General features: G+C 40.9%; 1 protein-coding gene across 1 annotated transcript in view; it reads right to left on the bottom strand.

Annotated features, from left to right (window-relative positions):
* Nucleotides 1-3,841: 3,841 nt before the first annotated feature.
* The window catches only part of PPFIA2 (PTPRF interacting protein alpha 2), a 439,158-nt gene continuing 426,599 nt past the window's right edge, over nt 3,842-16,400 (bottom strand). The window contains exons 28-31 of the mRNA XM_044280550.1: nt 12,611-12,679; nt 10,014-10,173; nt 8,514-8,607; nt 3,842-5,101 (exon numbers count right to left, since the gene is read on the bottom strand). Coding sequence (XP_044136485.1) covers nt 8,546-8,607; nt 10,014-10,173; nt 12,611-12,679 — 291 coding nt within the window. The 3' untranslated portion in view covers nt 3,842-5,101; nt 8,514-8,545. The remainder of the gene's footprint in view (nt 5,102-8,513; nt 8,608-10,013; nt 10,174-12,610; nt 12,680-16,400) is intronic.

The raw sequence follows: 16,400 nt of genomic DNA, 5'->3' as shown, positions 1-16,400 counted from the left end.
TAAATCAAGTAGAGTTGAAAGAATCCAGCTTCGAATCGTAGATCCGAAATCGATTCACTCTAAACTTTTATTTTAATGCTGTACAGAGACCCATCTCTGTACAGCATTAAAATGTATGAGCTCCGACGAGTCAAAGTGAGTTATCACTGAAGTCTCGTGAGACTTCGGTGAATAGCTTTGGCAATCGATTTTTAAAACCATTTTGAAACATGGATCTGAAGTTGGCTTCAGTACTGACTTTTACCTTGGTACCAAAGTTGACTTCTGTTCCATGTTTTAAAATGGTTTTAAAGTTTAAGAATCAAATCCCAAAGTTATTCACGAGACTTTGGTGTTAACTCACTTTGCCTTGCCGAACCCCTTACATTTCAATACTGTATGGAGACGAATCTCCATAGACCTGCAAATTAAGTTTTGACCAAAGTGACTTTGGATCTATGATCCGAAGCTAGCTTCGCTCAACACTACTATCAACGCATGCTGGAGCAAAATGTTCTGCCCAGTGTCAGAAAGCTTGGTCTCAGTCACAGGTCATGGATCCTCCAACAGGATAATGACGCAAAACAGACAGCTAAAACACCTAAGAATGGCTAAGAGCAAAGAATTGAACTATTCTGAACTGATGAGCCCTGATCTAAATTCAATTGAGCATCTGTGGAAGGGGCTGAAACATACAGCCTGGAGAAGACACCCTTCAAACCTGAGACAGCTGCAGCAATTTGGTCATGAGGAGTGGGCCAAAATACCTGTGGACAGTTGCAGAAATCTCATAGAGAGTTATAAAATAATGATTGTGTATAGTGATTAGACTGTAGTGATTGCCTCAAAAGATTGTAACAAAATATATGAATCAAAGCTCAAATCTGTTCAGGCTTTGCTAGCACTCCAATGGTAAATAGGCAAAAGAGGGGCCCCCTTTGTGATTATATTAAAACATAACTTTTGATATGGTCTGAAGATAACAGAATATGACTCACTACAATACACAGACATACATACATAAAGGGACCATAATGATGGTACCCTGGTTGCTGGTAGAGGAAACAAATCTCCTCCACCTAATGAAAGGTGTGAGCAGTCTTACCAGACCGTAGATGGTGGGATCAGTCATTGGGGGGGGGGGGGGGGTGTATATTCAGGAAGCGAAGGATATATGCCACACGGGACATTGCGAGCTTGCTTTGCTTCTGTATGGTAGATGCAGGACTTGTCCTGTATAGCCCTACCAATTGGGGAGGGAGCTATTTTACTTCTACCTACCTACCTACACAGAGCACACGCCCCGAAAGGTGCGAGCCTGTCCGGATACCTGACCCTTATCCTGATCCCTAAGTCTAAAACATTGTTGCCAGTGAAAAAAGTACTTCCAATGACCTCCCTCAAAAGATTGTGCAACTAAATATTAAGTTAACCCTTGCAGGACCCTGCCATATTTCACCTTAAGGACCAGGCCATTTTTTTGGAAATTTTGATATACAGGTGAAACTCTAATAATTTGGATATCGTGCAAAGTTCATTTTTCCCAAAAAGTGACCCCATTTTGGTCATGTGATATTTTTATACAGCAGGTTGTATGGACGCTACGATACCTAATATGTCTACTTTTTCTATATTTTTTTTTCACTTTTCATAAAATTAAAGCATTTTTTAAGCAAAAAAAAATTCATGTTTTAGTGTCTCCATATTCTGAGAGCCATAATATTTATTTATTTTTTCCCCCGATTGTTTTATGTAGGGGCTTATTTTTTGTGGGATGAGGTGATGGTTGGATTGGTACTATTTTGGGGGGCATACGCCTTTTTGATTGCTTAGTGTTGCACTTTTTGTGATGCAAGGTGACAAAAAAATGGTTTTAACGCAGTTTTTATTTTTTCTACGACGTTCAGGTGAGGGGTGGATCATGTGATATTTTATAGAGCCGGTCGTTACGGACCCGGCAATACCCAATATGTCTGTTTTTCTTCTTTTTTTTTTTTACAATTTCATGTGTTTTATTGTAGGAAAGGGGCTTTTTTTTAACTTTTTTTTTGTCCCACTCTGGGACTTCAACTTCTGGGGTCTGATCCCCTCTGCAATGCATTACAATACCTCCTGTATTGTAATACATTGCATGTCAGCTTTTATGCTGACAGCCTGCATGTGAGACCCAGCCTAAGGGACTGGATCTCACAGGCTTCCGTAGAAGGCAAACCCCGATGCCTATGGAAGGCATCTGGCTGCCTTCTCTGCCATCAGGTCCCCGTCATTGCAGCGCGGGGACCCGATGGGGAAGGTGAGGGAACCCGTACCCTACGCAAACCCTCTGCATGCCGCATACAAGTGGTTAATATGCCAGCATCAGTGTTTTCACCAATGCTGGAGTATGCAGCAGGGGCTGTCTAGTTCCAGCTACTGAAGAATTTATAAGCTGTATGGCTTACAACACAGACATTTTTGTAAGACGTTCCATACTGTGGTTTTTGGCAATTGTAGTTCCATACTAGTCAGCCTGGTCTAGGACTAAGCTCGCACATGACTGCTTTTTGCATTTATTTTTCGTGATCCCTTCCTTATAGAATCTGTAACTAATAGTGGACATGGCCATTTAAGTGACTCGCTTCTATATATGTATGTATACATTTCTGTTTACGGCCTGATTTCAGGTTACTGATGGTTACTCCTTTCATGCTCACAGAGATATGCACTTGCACTTTGACACAATTTGGGTGTGATTTCTGTATACATTAGTGTACCTATTATGTACCCCAGCCAACTTGGTCTTCTTTTATTGTCCTCCACCTATATGCATTTTGTGTTATGTGCTCTTAGGTGTAGTCCACTTTTTTATTCGATGTATCACATCTAATATCTTATGGTAATTATTGAATAAAGTATATTTATAGTTTGTTTTAAAAACTCGTTTAGTCTGTTTATCTTTGGTTTGTGTATACCCTTGAAGTACATTCAGAGAAGAAAATTAAAAGGGTTATCCAGGAATGATAATGATGACCTATCCTCAGGATAGGTCATCAATATCACATCGGTGGGGGTCTGAGTCCCGGCACCCTGGACAATCAGCTGTTTCACAGAGATGCTGTGCTCACCAGAGCTCTGGTGAGGGCAGCTGGCTCCTGGCAGCTTTCCAAGCACAGCGCCGTATATCGGCTGTTCTTGATATTGAAGCTCAGTCCCATTGACTTGGATGGGGTTGAGGTGCAACTAGGTTATGTGACTAATGTATGGTGACATCACATGGCCTAGGAAGAGGCTGCCGCACTCACGGAGCGCCGGCCTCTTCTAACAGCTGATAGGGGGAAAGGTCATCAATAAAAAACCCTCTAACAACAAGAGCTAGGTTTTTTTTCTATATTATTCAAAGTGTTGACCCTTGAACCAGGCATCTGTAATGGATCGCATATTGCAATGTGAAATGGGTTAAAAAAGAAATTGTATATTTTATCAGAAAAAAAAATCAAAAAAATACTAACCCATTTCATCTTAGGCACTATAGCAAATGTGTTTGTATATGTTGTGTTGACTCTTGTGTTGTCTCTCCTCATCACATATTCATACCTGTTGGTCAGGTATGATACATTGATCCAGGTTCATATGGACTATGTTAAACGGAAATGTTTTACCGTATTGCCTTGTGTCACTACCTATATAAAAAGCGTACTGTTAAAGCGATTAATCTCCATGGAAACTGGAAGATAATTTTTCAATCCTATAGCACTCTCTTGTGGCCATCTGGAAGACTCCACCCTTTTCATACAAAAATATCTTTAATATCAGTATGAACATATGGAAATCAAATACAGAATTTAGATGATTTTTTTTTTCCCTTTTTATTGACAATGGAAGGAAAACAATTTGTCACCATTAACTTTCAACTTTCATTGGTTAAAAATGAGATCTGACAAAAAGAAAGGTTTATGAACGTGCAGTTTCTTAACAGAAAAACTAAAAGACAGTATTGAAGCGAAAGTCAAGAAGCTGAAGTTGGCAAATCGTTTCAAATAATCTTAACGCCTACTTAGAAATGTCTATAGAAACTATTAAGAAAGCAACGGTTGCAACAACAAATAAAGCCACAGCAGGTAATAAGATTTCACGTATGCATATGTATTATACCTATGGTTAGATATAATATTTAGGCATACATCACACTGTCTTTCAGTTATTTTCTCTGAACTTTGAGAAAGTCTTTACAAGGCCATCGTGGCTAAGCGCTTAACAGTAAATAGCTTTCCTAAAGAAAGTTAAATTTGTACATTGGAAACAGAACTGGTAGACTGTTCTATCCAGCGGATGCTGGCATCTGAACAGATGAAAGAAAGCAAAAGTTGTTCTTGGTAAAGCAAAGTGTTTTCTTGGTCCACAGGTTACATTAATTCATGACTGTTTTACAAAGACTGTTTTGTTTCGGTGATTGCTATTGACTCATGTAAACAGTTCATTACTCAAAGAGCCTTCACAGTGCTTCTCCGATAGTTTGTGACCTATCGGGCACCTTCCTCAGTCTTTTTGGGCTCAATAGCCAGATTGCATCCTTCAGAGCCAGAGGCAGGTATTCAGCTGTATGTTTAGAGGTTCTTAGGAGAAACATGTTGAGGCATCTAACTGCTAAACATACTAGATTGACTGTTACAATCCAAAAACTGTAAAAACAGTGAAATGGAAAGGTACAAACATTAGTGACACTGTCAGGTCTTCCCACATAGACTTACTGAACTTTAACTTTTATTTTAAAAAAATCATATTTATAACCATTTACACCTGAGAAAATAAAAAGACTTTCACGTCCGAAAATTAAATACACATTAAATACTTAAAGATTTCTAGTATTTTACAAGGAAAACAGATGAAACAGAACATAAAAACAATTGGTTCCATCTCAGTAAGTTGTGCACACTGAAGCCTCTAAGGAACATGGAAACCTTCTTACAATTATAGTTTGTTCTCTGTCTTAAACTAAGCATATGATAATGCAGTACATAAAAATATCTTCACATTTTAGTATTGTAAATCAGTGCTCATTCTGCCGTCCGGGCACTCGCCAGTTGTTTGCTTGCTGCAGTTCTTCTAGGTAGTGCACTTCAGGTAGATAGTTAAAAGGTGACACCTGCGAGAGCAAATGGCAAAATATCAGGATGCATAAAATAGAGGTTTTGGTTAAAGGAATAATAAATTGCTATCTTAATCTACCACTTATCAAATAGGAAACAAATCTAAAAACTTATACAGAGACCATAGAGCAGGGGAGGCCAACTCGTGGCTCTTGAGCCGCATGCGGTTCTTTGCTCCTTCAAGTGCGGCTCTAGCTGTGGAGCCGGGAAGCAGCCAGGTCTGCTCACTCTCCACCCCATGCTCAGATCTCTTTTCCTGATCGGCCACTGTTGCTACTTTGCAGCTCCAGCTCACTCTCGCCTATGTCCTGATGCACACAGTGTGAGAACGTAGTACGTGGAGACACAGACTATGACCTGACGTTGTGCTCATTAGGTCACAGTGTCAGACCTACAGAGTAGCAGGTGCCCGAGCAGGAGCCCAGTGCCTGATCAGAAGAGGGAAGAGATTTTTTTAAATTATAGAACTGAGCATGGGGGGGTCCTGATCTGAGCAATGGGGCTCTGATCTGAGCATGGGGGGCGGGAGATCTGAGGACTGAGGGTCTGGCACTGGGAGTATGATTTGTGTAGTCTGATACGAGCATTGGGGGTCTGATTTGGAGGTCTGATGAGGTTTGGGGATCTTATTTTAGGTAATATGAGGATTGGGAAACTGATCTGAGGTCTGATGAAAAATATATTTTTTCTTTTTTTTCTTTGCTAATGAAAAATAAAAAAATATTTTTATCAGACCTCAGATTAGATGAAAAACATTTTTTTTCTTATTTTTCTTTGTTAAAACCTAGGTGCATCTTGAAGGGCGAAAAATACAGTGACTCGTGTGTAAATGTATAGCTTGAGGCTCATGGTAGTTGCACGTTTGTTTGTTTTTGGCTCTTTGTGTCTGTAAGGTTCGCCACCCCTGCCATAGAGTGTATCATCCTAAAGTCCACATTTTGGATAGTGCTGTATATGTATATGAATGGGAGGCAAACAGAGTTAAACCCAAAATATTATTCATTTTAACTTCCGCTCTAATAGCTTTATTCAGGGAGCTACTGTCTGTCAGTCAGATGCTATTACCTAATCACAACACTGCAAGTGTTTTCAGCAAAATTAATAGTTGGGGATGAGCGAATCGACTTCGGATGAAACATCTGAAGTCGATTCGCATAAAACTTTGTTTCAATACTGTACGGAGCGAGTGTTTTCTACAGTAATAGAATGTATTGGCTACTATGAGCCGAAGTTATTACTTCGCAAAGTCTCATGAGACTTTGGGTAATAACTTCAGAAATAGATTTTCACTGTAAAAAAACATTTCCCGAACTCGGGGTTCGGTTGAAACAAATTCACTCATCGCTATTAATAGTCTCTCTAGTAAAATAAAGACTTTCAAAATTGGATCCAAGGATCTAATCACTACTGCTGGGATGGCTAACCTGCGGCTCTCCAGCTGTTGCAAAACTTCAACTACCAGCATGCCCAGACTCCCTACAACGATAAGCCTACAGCAGGGCATGGTGGGAGTTGTAGTTTTACAACAGCTGTAGAGCTGCAGGTTGGCCTTCCCTGCACTAGAGGTTCTTGGCACCCACCATTCCCAGAATGTTATACTGCACAAGCTCTTATCTGAAGTGATTGTTATATGACAATACAAGGTTATATGGTATATTTCTGTGTAGTTTAAAGGGGTTTTCCTGTTTTTTCAATATCTTATTGGCAGGGGTCTGACTAATAGCACCCCTACAGATCAGCTGCTTGAAGAGGCTCTGTGCCACCTGACAAGCACAATGCCATGGATTGGATAGCGTCTGGTATTGCAGCTTAGCCCCATGCACTTGAATAGGCTGAGCTGCACTTTGACCATGTGACCGATGAAAGTGATGTTAATGGCGCACTTCCTCTTTAAACGGCTAATAGGCGGGGTGCTGGGAGTCAAATCCCTGCCAATCTGTTATTGGTTACCTATCCTAAGGATAGGCCATTAATATCGAAAACTCACAAACCCCTTTAATCATATACAAAAAATAGTGTTAAGTATATAAATGTGTCAGGTCCACCAGCAATTCTATGATGAACCATAGATACCAGTTCATGACACCTGAAGCGGTAGGGCTGCTCATCAATAAGTTTATAAAATAATCCATTATAACTGGCCTAAGGCACAAAAAAGTTAGGGTTTTGTATGTTTTTATGAAAATGACATTTAGGCAGAATTGAATGTGGAACAATAACTTACAGAGATGCATTAATGTATGGTTTTAGGCTAGGGCTACTAGGCTACTTCTGGTCTCCCAACATTAAAGGATAACTGTGACACTTAGACCCTAATTTCAATTTTCATATATGTAGTTACTAATAACATGCTATTCCAGAATCAGTTACTATTAGACTGACTTACCCCATATTTAATAAGATTCAGCCCTTAGCAACCAGTCTGAATAAAACGGCAATTTCACTATTCAGTTAAGATGGCCGCCACTGCCCTCACCCTGAGGCTAATCCCACCTGCCCTCACTAGCCAGTAACAATAGCCCCCCAAAAGGGTCAGTAACCAGAGCCCTCCCCCCTAAAGGGTTAATCTCCTGCAGCACACAGGGGTCCTCTTACCACATGTTGCTTTCATTTATACACTGAGCAGACGGTAGATCTCCCTTCCCTGGTCTGCGCTGCTTCCACTCTGCATTGTCCCAGTCTGCTGAGTGAGGGAGCGTCTGCCAAGCGCAGGGACAGGGAGAAGTGCACACAGCCCAGGCACTGTTATCAGCTGCTGGGGAGGAGCTGGCTTTAATCATTTACCCACAGTCCCTGGCTGTCAGTAACGTGACCTTGCACGCAGCCTGCTTCTGAGTCCTCCAACACATAGACGGACCATGCCTAGCAACCCTATTTTAAGCACAGGTAAAAGTAGGCAGTACAGGGAACAAAAATGTGGAATTAAGAGGTAATTGAATACACAGTGAAAAGTTGAAATAGGGCCAGCAAGGAGATATTAATCACCACAATCCAATACTCCCAAAAAAAAAATATATATGACAGTTATACTTTAAGATTGCAAATGTTCAGGCTGCGCAGAAATTCAACAGGCTCGTAGGAACTTGTGGGTCACAACCAGGAGTGCACCTAGCTTTTCTGCTGCCTGAGGTAGAAAATGAATCGGCGCCCCCTCTATGCCAATTTCTTAACCTATCCCCTTTGCCACAATGAAAGCGCTTATTGCCAATGGCTCTTCCGCTGCCCCTATCTTGTCCCTACCTGGTTCTATCTAAGGCGATCACCTCACCTGGCCTCATTGGTGGGACACCCCTGGTAGAATTGCAGCATTGTGATCTCATGTCGCGCAACTACAATTTACCATTTAGTTCTAGTCCTATATGCAAGGATAGTTGGTACTTATTTTCCAGGAAATGTCAGAATACTTACTGCAACTCAGTGCTTTGCTCTTTTTAGATTTGTCAACATGAGTATGTCCGGACTGTAGAGCTGTCTAATCTCTGCATTGCTGGAGAGGCAGCAGCTGATACAATACAAGAGATAATAAAGACTTAAGTAAACTTTAAGCAGAAGTGAAATTCAAAACACTGCACTATGAAATGTCACTTAAAGCTAAAGATTGTCGTACAGCCAACATAAAGAACATCTACTCCATTATCCAAAAAGCATAGGTACCAGGGCCGATTCACCTGTAAGCATAGTAGACTTAGGGGGTCATTTATTAAGACCAACGTTTTAAACACCAGGGGGGGAGGGAGTGAGTGCAAAGAGACCAGACAGCACAGACATAATTCAGCAGATTCAGCAACTACTAGTCAGTAATATAATTCACCCAAAAAGCTTTATCACATCTATATTGCTCAGTATATTGCTCATCTCCCTAATGTCCTATATAGTGCTTCTGTGTGATTCTGAGTCATTGGGAGTTACGAATCAGAACCTGCTGTCTTTATGTGTACTCTATGTGGAGACATCATAGCAGGTAGTCTCCACCCACTGGATCATTGACAACTGAAAATATAGCATACAGAGAGAAAACGCCTAAAAAAATGCCAGAAACAAGTCATAGACTAGTCAGATATAGCGCTACCACTCATGTGTACACACATGAAGATGTACCTGAAAGTTTAGGTAAGCGTTAACGAGATCTTAAAGGAAACCTGTCATCACTTTCTAAGCCTATTTATCCACTCGCTTTTCTAAAAAAATACTTTTTAATACATTAATAATGATATAAAAATCAATTCTGAACAAACTATCAGTTCAGAGAAAAACCTAAAATAAATGTTCCCACCATATATGTAAATGCACTTAGAGGAGTCCTGTCTCCTCCATGCTTCAGAGATGCATCCAGCGTTCCCTGACTCTTGGAGTGCAGCCACACCAACTGTGAAGGAGTCCATTGCCCCGCATCCTCCGAGAAGATTTGGAGGATGCGGGGCAGTGCTGGGTTCCTTCGCTGTGGGCGTGGCTGGGCTCCGGAAACGTTAGTAACAGCCCCTTGGGCTTCTTACTTGCCTCATTTACATATATATAAAAAAAAAATATGACACAATAAAAGCACACAGAGCTATGGGGACTGGGTATTGCGGATGTGCTAGCGGCCATCTAGCAGCCCATGTCCTCAGCTCTATACCCAAAATCCCGGTGACAGGTTCCCTTTAATGGTATAACAGGTCTTGTTTGCTGCTCTTCACTACAGTGTGTATTTATTAGACTTTACAGTAGCTGTGCTGGAATGTGTGTGATAAGCTGGAATCTTGAATATAATGTTTATGGTATGTATGATTTTAATTCGTTTCCATGATATTCATTAAATGATTGCGTCCAGGAAATGTACAGCATGTTATTTTGACATAATCTATTTAATGCACTTATACACAATTGTATGCCGTCTTGCTGCAAGCAGAGCTAAAAATAAAGTGGTACCATCTGTTGTCATTTTCCGTGAGTGCCCGGATGTTGTTGTTAATCTAAACCCTGCTGGCAGTGTTTCTGAAGAGCCTGGCATCATGCTGATTCCATGGACCTCTCGTGGTGGAAATTGCCTCCTCCAGGAGGGCCCACGTCTGAAGTTTTTGTCGTCACTCTGGAAATACAAAGCATGCCAAATTACAATGGAGTAGTATTCATGTAAAAACTATTATTTCCTATTTTATTTCACACTGCTAACATGCACTTTCTTTCTCCCACTGTAATACACAAGTCATTCATTGTTCAGACTGTATTTTGGAGCTTTTTATAGCTATACAGGAAATTAAATAATGTTCTTGTTGTTTGTAACGCTGTAAGAGGCCAACTGTTTCGTCTTTTTCCCTCTCTAAAGAGATCATAGAGGCAACATCAAACTCACATGGAGAATGTTCTGGATAAATGTTTTTCCACTCTCTAAACTCCAATGCAGGGTTATCCATTAAAGGGGTTGGCCACTTTCTAGTTACTGTTGACCAATGTGTTTGTAAGACGACATATAGCCTTTGTTGGAATGTTGTACCATTTTGTGTATTTTATAAAGGATGCCCCTTTGTTTGTCAAGTCTTTTGGGCTGTCCACAAAGAGGTCTTGTCCATAAGTTGACTGCTGATGGGGGGGGGGGGGGGTCATGTGGCCAAGCAAGTCACCTTCATGTGATATCTACTTCATTCAAATACATTTCACCTGCCATCTGCAGGGAGTTTAGTGCAGGTGCAGTGTGTTTGCATGGGTGATATGTCTGGTCAAGTCTGGACAAGCCCTCTATGTGGACAGCACAGAAGACCTGCCTGAAAAATATAGCAAACGGCAGTGAATACTAACAAAGGCTATATAGTAAGTGTCATATAGTCATCTTACCTACACATTGGTCACAAGTATCAAGAAGGTGGTCAATTTCTTTAATTATATTGCCGACTGCCAATATAAATAAGTCTACCTGATCTGCAGGTAGACTACTAAAGACAGATCATTAATTTCTCTTTTAAGCATTATGGCCTCCAAACTGCCACTGCTTCCCAGCTGCTCTGCTACTCTACCTTCGGGAGGTGTCCTTTGTATACCAAGCAGGTGCCTCATGTTCTAAAAAAAAAAGTGGCTTAATGCTATAGCTTGTACCATAGTCAAATAAGTTGTCTGCATTCAAGGATGTGAAGACACTGATAATACAAGTCAAGCTATTTCTGTCCAAATCTTATCCACTTCAACTTGATTCACTTCCAGCATGTGTGTTGATGTGTTTTATTTGTAGTACATGCGCAGTGAAGCAGGGTATACTTGCCCTGGCATCAGCAGCATTCTGAGCATGCGCTGGAGGCCAGGAGATTGTCATAACAGGATTCCCGACTGATTGGGTGCACAAGTGGGGTATCGTCAAGGCTGCTGCTGATGTTTACTGCCCTGAGGCACATCAATCAAGACGGAGAAGGTCAGATTTGAGAGTAGACAACTTGACTAGTCTTCTTAACGCCTCCAACTCCTTAACTGCAAGAAATTAATTTGTAAATGATGCGAGCTGGCATTTTTGGCAAAAGGAGGCATCTGCTTGGGATACAAAGGACAGTTACAGAATATAGAGAGACAGAACAGTCAGGTAATAATTGTTGTTTTGGAGGACAAACAGCCTCTGATAGTTTCCCTTTACATGACACATTTCTATACAAAATAACATTTTTGGTGTTTCTGGGAAGTTACTAATTAAGAGTATATTTACGTGACCGTATGTATTTTCCAATCGCAAAGCGTGGATTCATCTTTTTTTTTTTTTTTTTTTGCAGACTCCTTGAGTTCAATGAGTCCATGGTCTACAATTGCGGCCAAGAATGGGACATGTTTTATCTTTTGCGGAATGGACATACGGTTGCAGAAGGCACACAAAAGACATATCTTATTCCTGGCAGCAAATACAGACCACAGAGCCATTAAGTCAATTGGTCCGGAAAAAAGCTGAGGCCACACAGATGTCGTCCATATTTTGTGGACCACAAAACACATACGGTTGCGTGGATGTGCCCTAAATGTGTAGACAGTCTTTTAAATACATTACAGGAAATATTAGATTTTTCTGAATTTACAGATTTTATAAAGTCTAACTATTTAGTTGGATCATCAAACTCAAAGTCAAGGGTTGCAGTACAGTCAATTATACCGCCTGTTACCTCTACTTTACTACTCATTCCTGAGTCTACCGTACCTTATATTTGCATTATCTATAGACATTTTTTTTTTAACTTGCACTAAACCTAGTACATAGTTAGTCAAGCTATGATTTGCACATACTGTAATTACATACATTTGAGATGCCTAGACTCTTATTAAGCAGTCTAAAATGCACACTAGTAATACTTTACCTCTTTTTGGATTATACTGGTCTTATATTTTCCTTACGCATTCACATGACTACTAAAATAGCAGGCTGTATGACTCAGTACCAGCTCTATATCTAAGCTGCATCACGGCCACAGCAGACCGCCTCTCGCACATTTACTAGGAGGTTTTTGGAGTCTCATCATGGCTCCCAGGCTAGACTGGACTTAAGTAGCAAAGATTATTACCTCATCAAGTCTTCTTTCAGTTCCAAGTGCCAATAAATTATTATATTCTCTTTCCAAGATTTGTCTTGCCTGAAACAAAGAGTTGAATAAATTGATGTTTGGAACATATTTCAACATTTAGACTACATGCACATATTGCAGATTATGAGCGGTTTTTTCTATGCAGATTATCAGGTGGAAAAACTGCAGTGTAATACAATACCAGCAAAATGTATGAAATTTCACAAATCCCACATACACTTTGCTTCTTTGTTCCATGTGGAAATTGACCTGCCGTGTGCGTTTTGATATCCGCAGCATGTCAATTCTTTGTGCAATATGTCTGTGAAGGTTCTCATTAATCCAGGTCATGGTATATCTGTAAAAAATAAATTAAGGCAACTGGACTTACTGTAGATTTCTTGAAAACGTTGTGAGACTATGGAACCCTCTGCCTGAGGAGGTGGTGATGGTGAGTGCAATAAAGGAATTCAAGAGGGGCCTGGATGTATTTCTGGAGCGTAATAATATTACAGGATATAGCTACTAGAGAGGGGTCATTGATCCAGGAAGTTATTCTGATTGCCTGATTGGAGTCGGGAAGGAATTTTTTTTATTCCCCTAAAGTTGGTAAAATTGGCTTCTACCTCACAGTTGTTTTTTTTTTGCCTTCCTCTGGATCAACTTGCTGATAACAGGCCGAACTGGATGGACAAATGTCTTTTTTCGGCCTTATGTACCATGTTACTATGTTACAGTAAGTCCAGTTGCCTTGATTTATTCTTTACCGATATAATTCGTTGTGTAGTTCTTTTTTGCCGATTTTACCCTTTTCAATGCAAGAGTGAGCTCTGCGGAAAAACTGCATCAGATCCGCACCAAATCCGCAAGTAACACTAGACGTTTTTGGTGCGGAAACGCACAGAAATCTGCATGGAAATCTGGGTGGATTTTCTGTTGTGTACAGTCGTGGCCAAATGTTTTGAGAATGACACAAATATTAGTTTTCACAAAGTTTGCTGCTAAACTGCTGTTAGATCTTTGTTTCAGTTGTTTCTGTGATGTAGTGAAATATAATTACACGCACTTCATACGTTTCAAAGGCTTTTATCAACAATTACATGACATTTATGCAAAGAGTCAGTATTTGCAGTGTTGGCCCTTCTTTTTCAGGACCTCTGCAATTCGACCTGGCATGCTCTCAATCAACTTCTGGGCCAATTCCTGACTGATGGCAACCCATTCTTTAATAATCACTTCTTGGAGTTTGTCAGAATTAGTGGGTTTTTGTTTGTCCACCCGGCTCTTGAGGATTGACCACAAGTTCTCAATGGTATTAAGATCTGGGGAGTTTCCAGGCCATGGACCCAAAATGTCAACGTTTTGTTCCCCCGAGCCACTTAGTTATCACTTTTGCCTTATGGCACGGTGCTCCATCATGCTGGAAAATGCATTGTTCTTTACCAAACTGTTGTTGGATTGTTGGAAAAAGTTGCTGTTGGAGGGTGTTTTGGTACCATTCTTTATTCATGGCTGTGTTTTTGGGAAAAATTGTGAGTGAGCCAACTCCCTTGGATGAGAAGCAACCCCACACATGAATGGTCTCAGGATGCATTACTGTTGGCATGACACAGGACTGATGGTAGCGCTCACCTTTTCTTCTCCGGACAAGCCTTTTTCCTGATGCCCCAAACAATCGGAAAGAGGCTTCATCAGAGAATATGACTTTGCCCCAGTCCTCAGCAGTCCATTCACCATATTTTCTGCAGAAGATCAATCTGTCCCTGATGGGGTTTTTTTGGAGAGAAGTGGCTTCTTTGCTCCCCTTCTTGACACCAGACCATCTTCCAAAAGTCTTTGCCTCACTGTGAGTGCAGATGCGCTCACACCTGCCTGCTGCCATTCCTGAGCAAGCTCTGCACTGGTGGCACGCCGATCCCGCAGCTGAATCCTCTTTAGGAGACGATCCTGGCGCTTGCTGGACTTTCTTGAGTGCCCTTAAGCCTTCTTAACATTAAGCCCTCTAGATGATTCTATAAATTGTTGATTGAGGTGCAATCTTAGTAGCCACAATATCCTTGCCTGTGAAGCCATTTTTATGCAATGCAATGATAGCTGCACGCGTTTCTTTGCAGGTCACCATGGTTAACAATGGAAGAACAATGATTTCAAGCATCACCCTCCTTTTACCAGGTCAAGTCTGCCATTTTAACCCAATCAGCCTGACATAATGATCTCCAGCTATGTGCTCGTGAACATTCTCACCTGAGTTAACAAGACGATAACTGAAATGATCTCAGCAGGTCCTTTAATGACAGCAATGAAATGCAGTGGAAAGTTTTTTTTGGGATTAAGTTAATTTTCATGGCAAAGAAGGACTATGCAATTCATCTGATCACTCTTCATAACGTGTTCTTCCTTACCATTTAGTCGACATACTACTTGGGGAACTATAGAGGGCGTTCTAGATATGGGGGCACGATAGGGGGCATTAAAGGTACTGAAGGCACAACAGGGAAGCACAATAACTACTGGGGGCACTACAGAGGGCATTATATTATATTACTACTTGGGGGGGGGGCTACTGGGTGCATTATAACTATCTGGGAACAACAGGTTGGCATTATACCTAATGGGAGCACTATACCTATGGGGGCATTATAACTAATGATAGCACCACAGGGGGCATTATGACTACTTGGGACACTACAGAGGGGCATTATAACTACTGGGTGCACTACATAGAGCATTTTAACTAATGGAGGCAGTGCAGCGGGGCATTATAACTACTAAGGCACTATAGGTGGCATTCTACCACCTGGAGGCACTATACCCACTGGGGGCACTACAGGTCATTATAACTGCACTATAAGAGCATTCTAATTATATAATTACAGGAAGCATAACAGCGGGCATTATAACTACTGTGGGTACTACAAGAGAGATTATAACTACTGGGGGCATTACAAAGGTCCATTATACTTATTGGGGCAACTATAATTCCTCAGGGTGCTATAGGGGGCATTATACGTACTGAGGTTGCTAGAGGAGGGCATTATAACTACTGAGGCACTATAAGAGGCATGATTCACTGGGAACAGGTTTGTGGTTTTGGAGGATTTAGATAAAAGAGGCTGATAAGAGAGGGGGGTTGTCATGGTGGACTATCAGTATTCTCATCAGGAGTCACTCCACCTTTTAGTGGATACTAGGACCTACATAAAACTCGAGAAAGTTATATAAAAGAGAATTATAAATATTAATAAGGAAAAAAAAGGGGGATTTTATTGAGACGGGATGCACAATATATTAATAACCAGGTACCAAAATTAGCATATTTTCACCATATTCCAAAGATACATAAATCTACTACTGAATCACCAGGGAGACCAATTACATCTGGCATTAAGTGTTTGACATCTGAGGGCGATGGAGGCGGCATTCGGGGCAGATTCTTTTAAAAAGACTGGACAAAAAAGCGAGCCTAAGGCCTCATGCACACGACCGTTGTGTGCATCCGCGTCCGTTCCATAATTTTTCACAGTTTAGCGGAGGTCCCATTCATTTCTATGGAGCTGTGAAAAAAAACTTATTTTTGCCGCGTCTGTGATCTGCGATTCTAGTCCGTGAAAAAAATATAACCTGTCCTATTCTTGTCAGTGGAAAACGGAGGACGGACCCATTCAAGTCAATGGGTCCATCCAAAAAAAAATTGATGCACAACTGGTATGTCATCCGTGTCCGCATCCTTTTTTTTTTCTACAAGACCTTGGTGCAATAAAACTAAATTTTTCATTAACCTTCCTTTTTT

The sequence above is a fragment of the Bufo gargarizans genome, chromosome 2 (assembly GCF_014858855.1).
Source record: "Bufo gargarizans isolate SCDJY-AF-19 chromosome 2, ASM1485885v1, whole genome shotgun sequence".
Classification (NCBI taxonomy): Eukaryota; Metazoa; Chordata; class Amphibia; order Anura; family Bufonidae; genus Bufo; species Bufo gargarizans.
The sequence above is the reverse complement of the archived record's forward strand: the minus strand, read 5'-3'. Positions and strand labels throughout refer to the sequence as shown.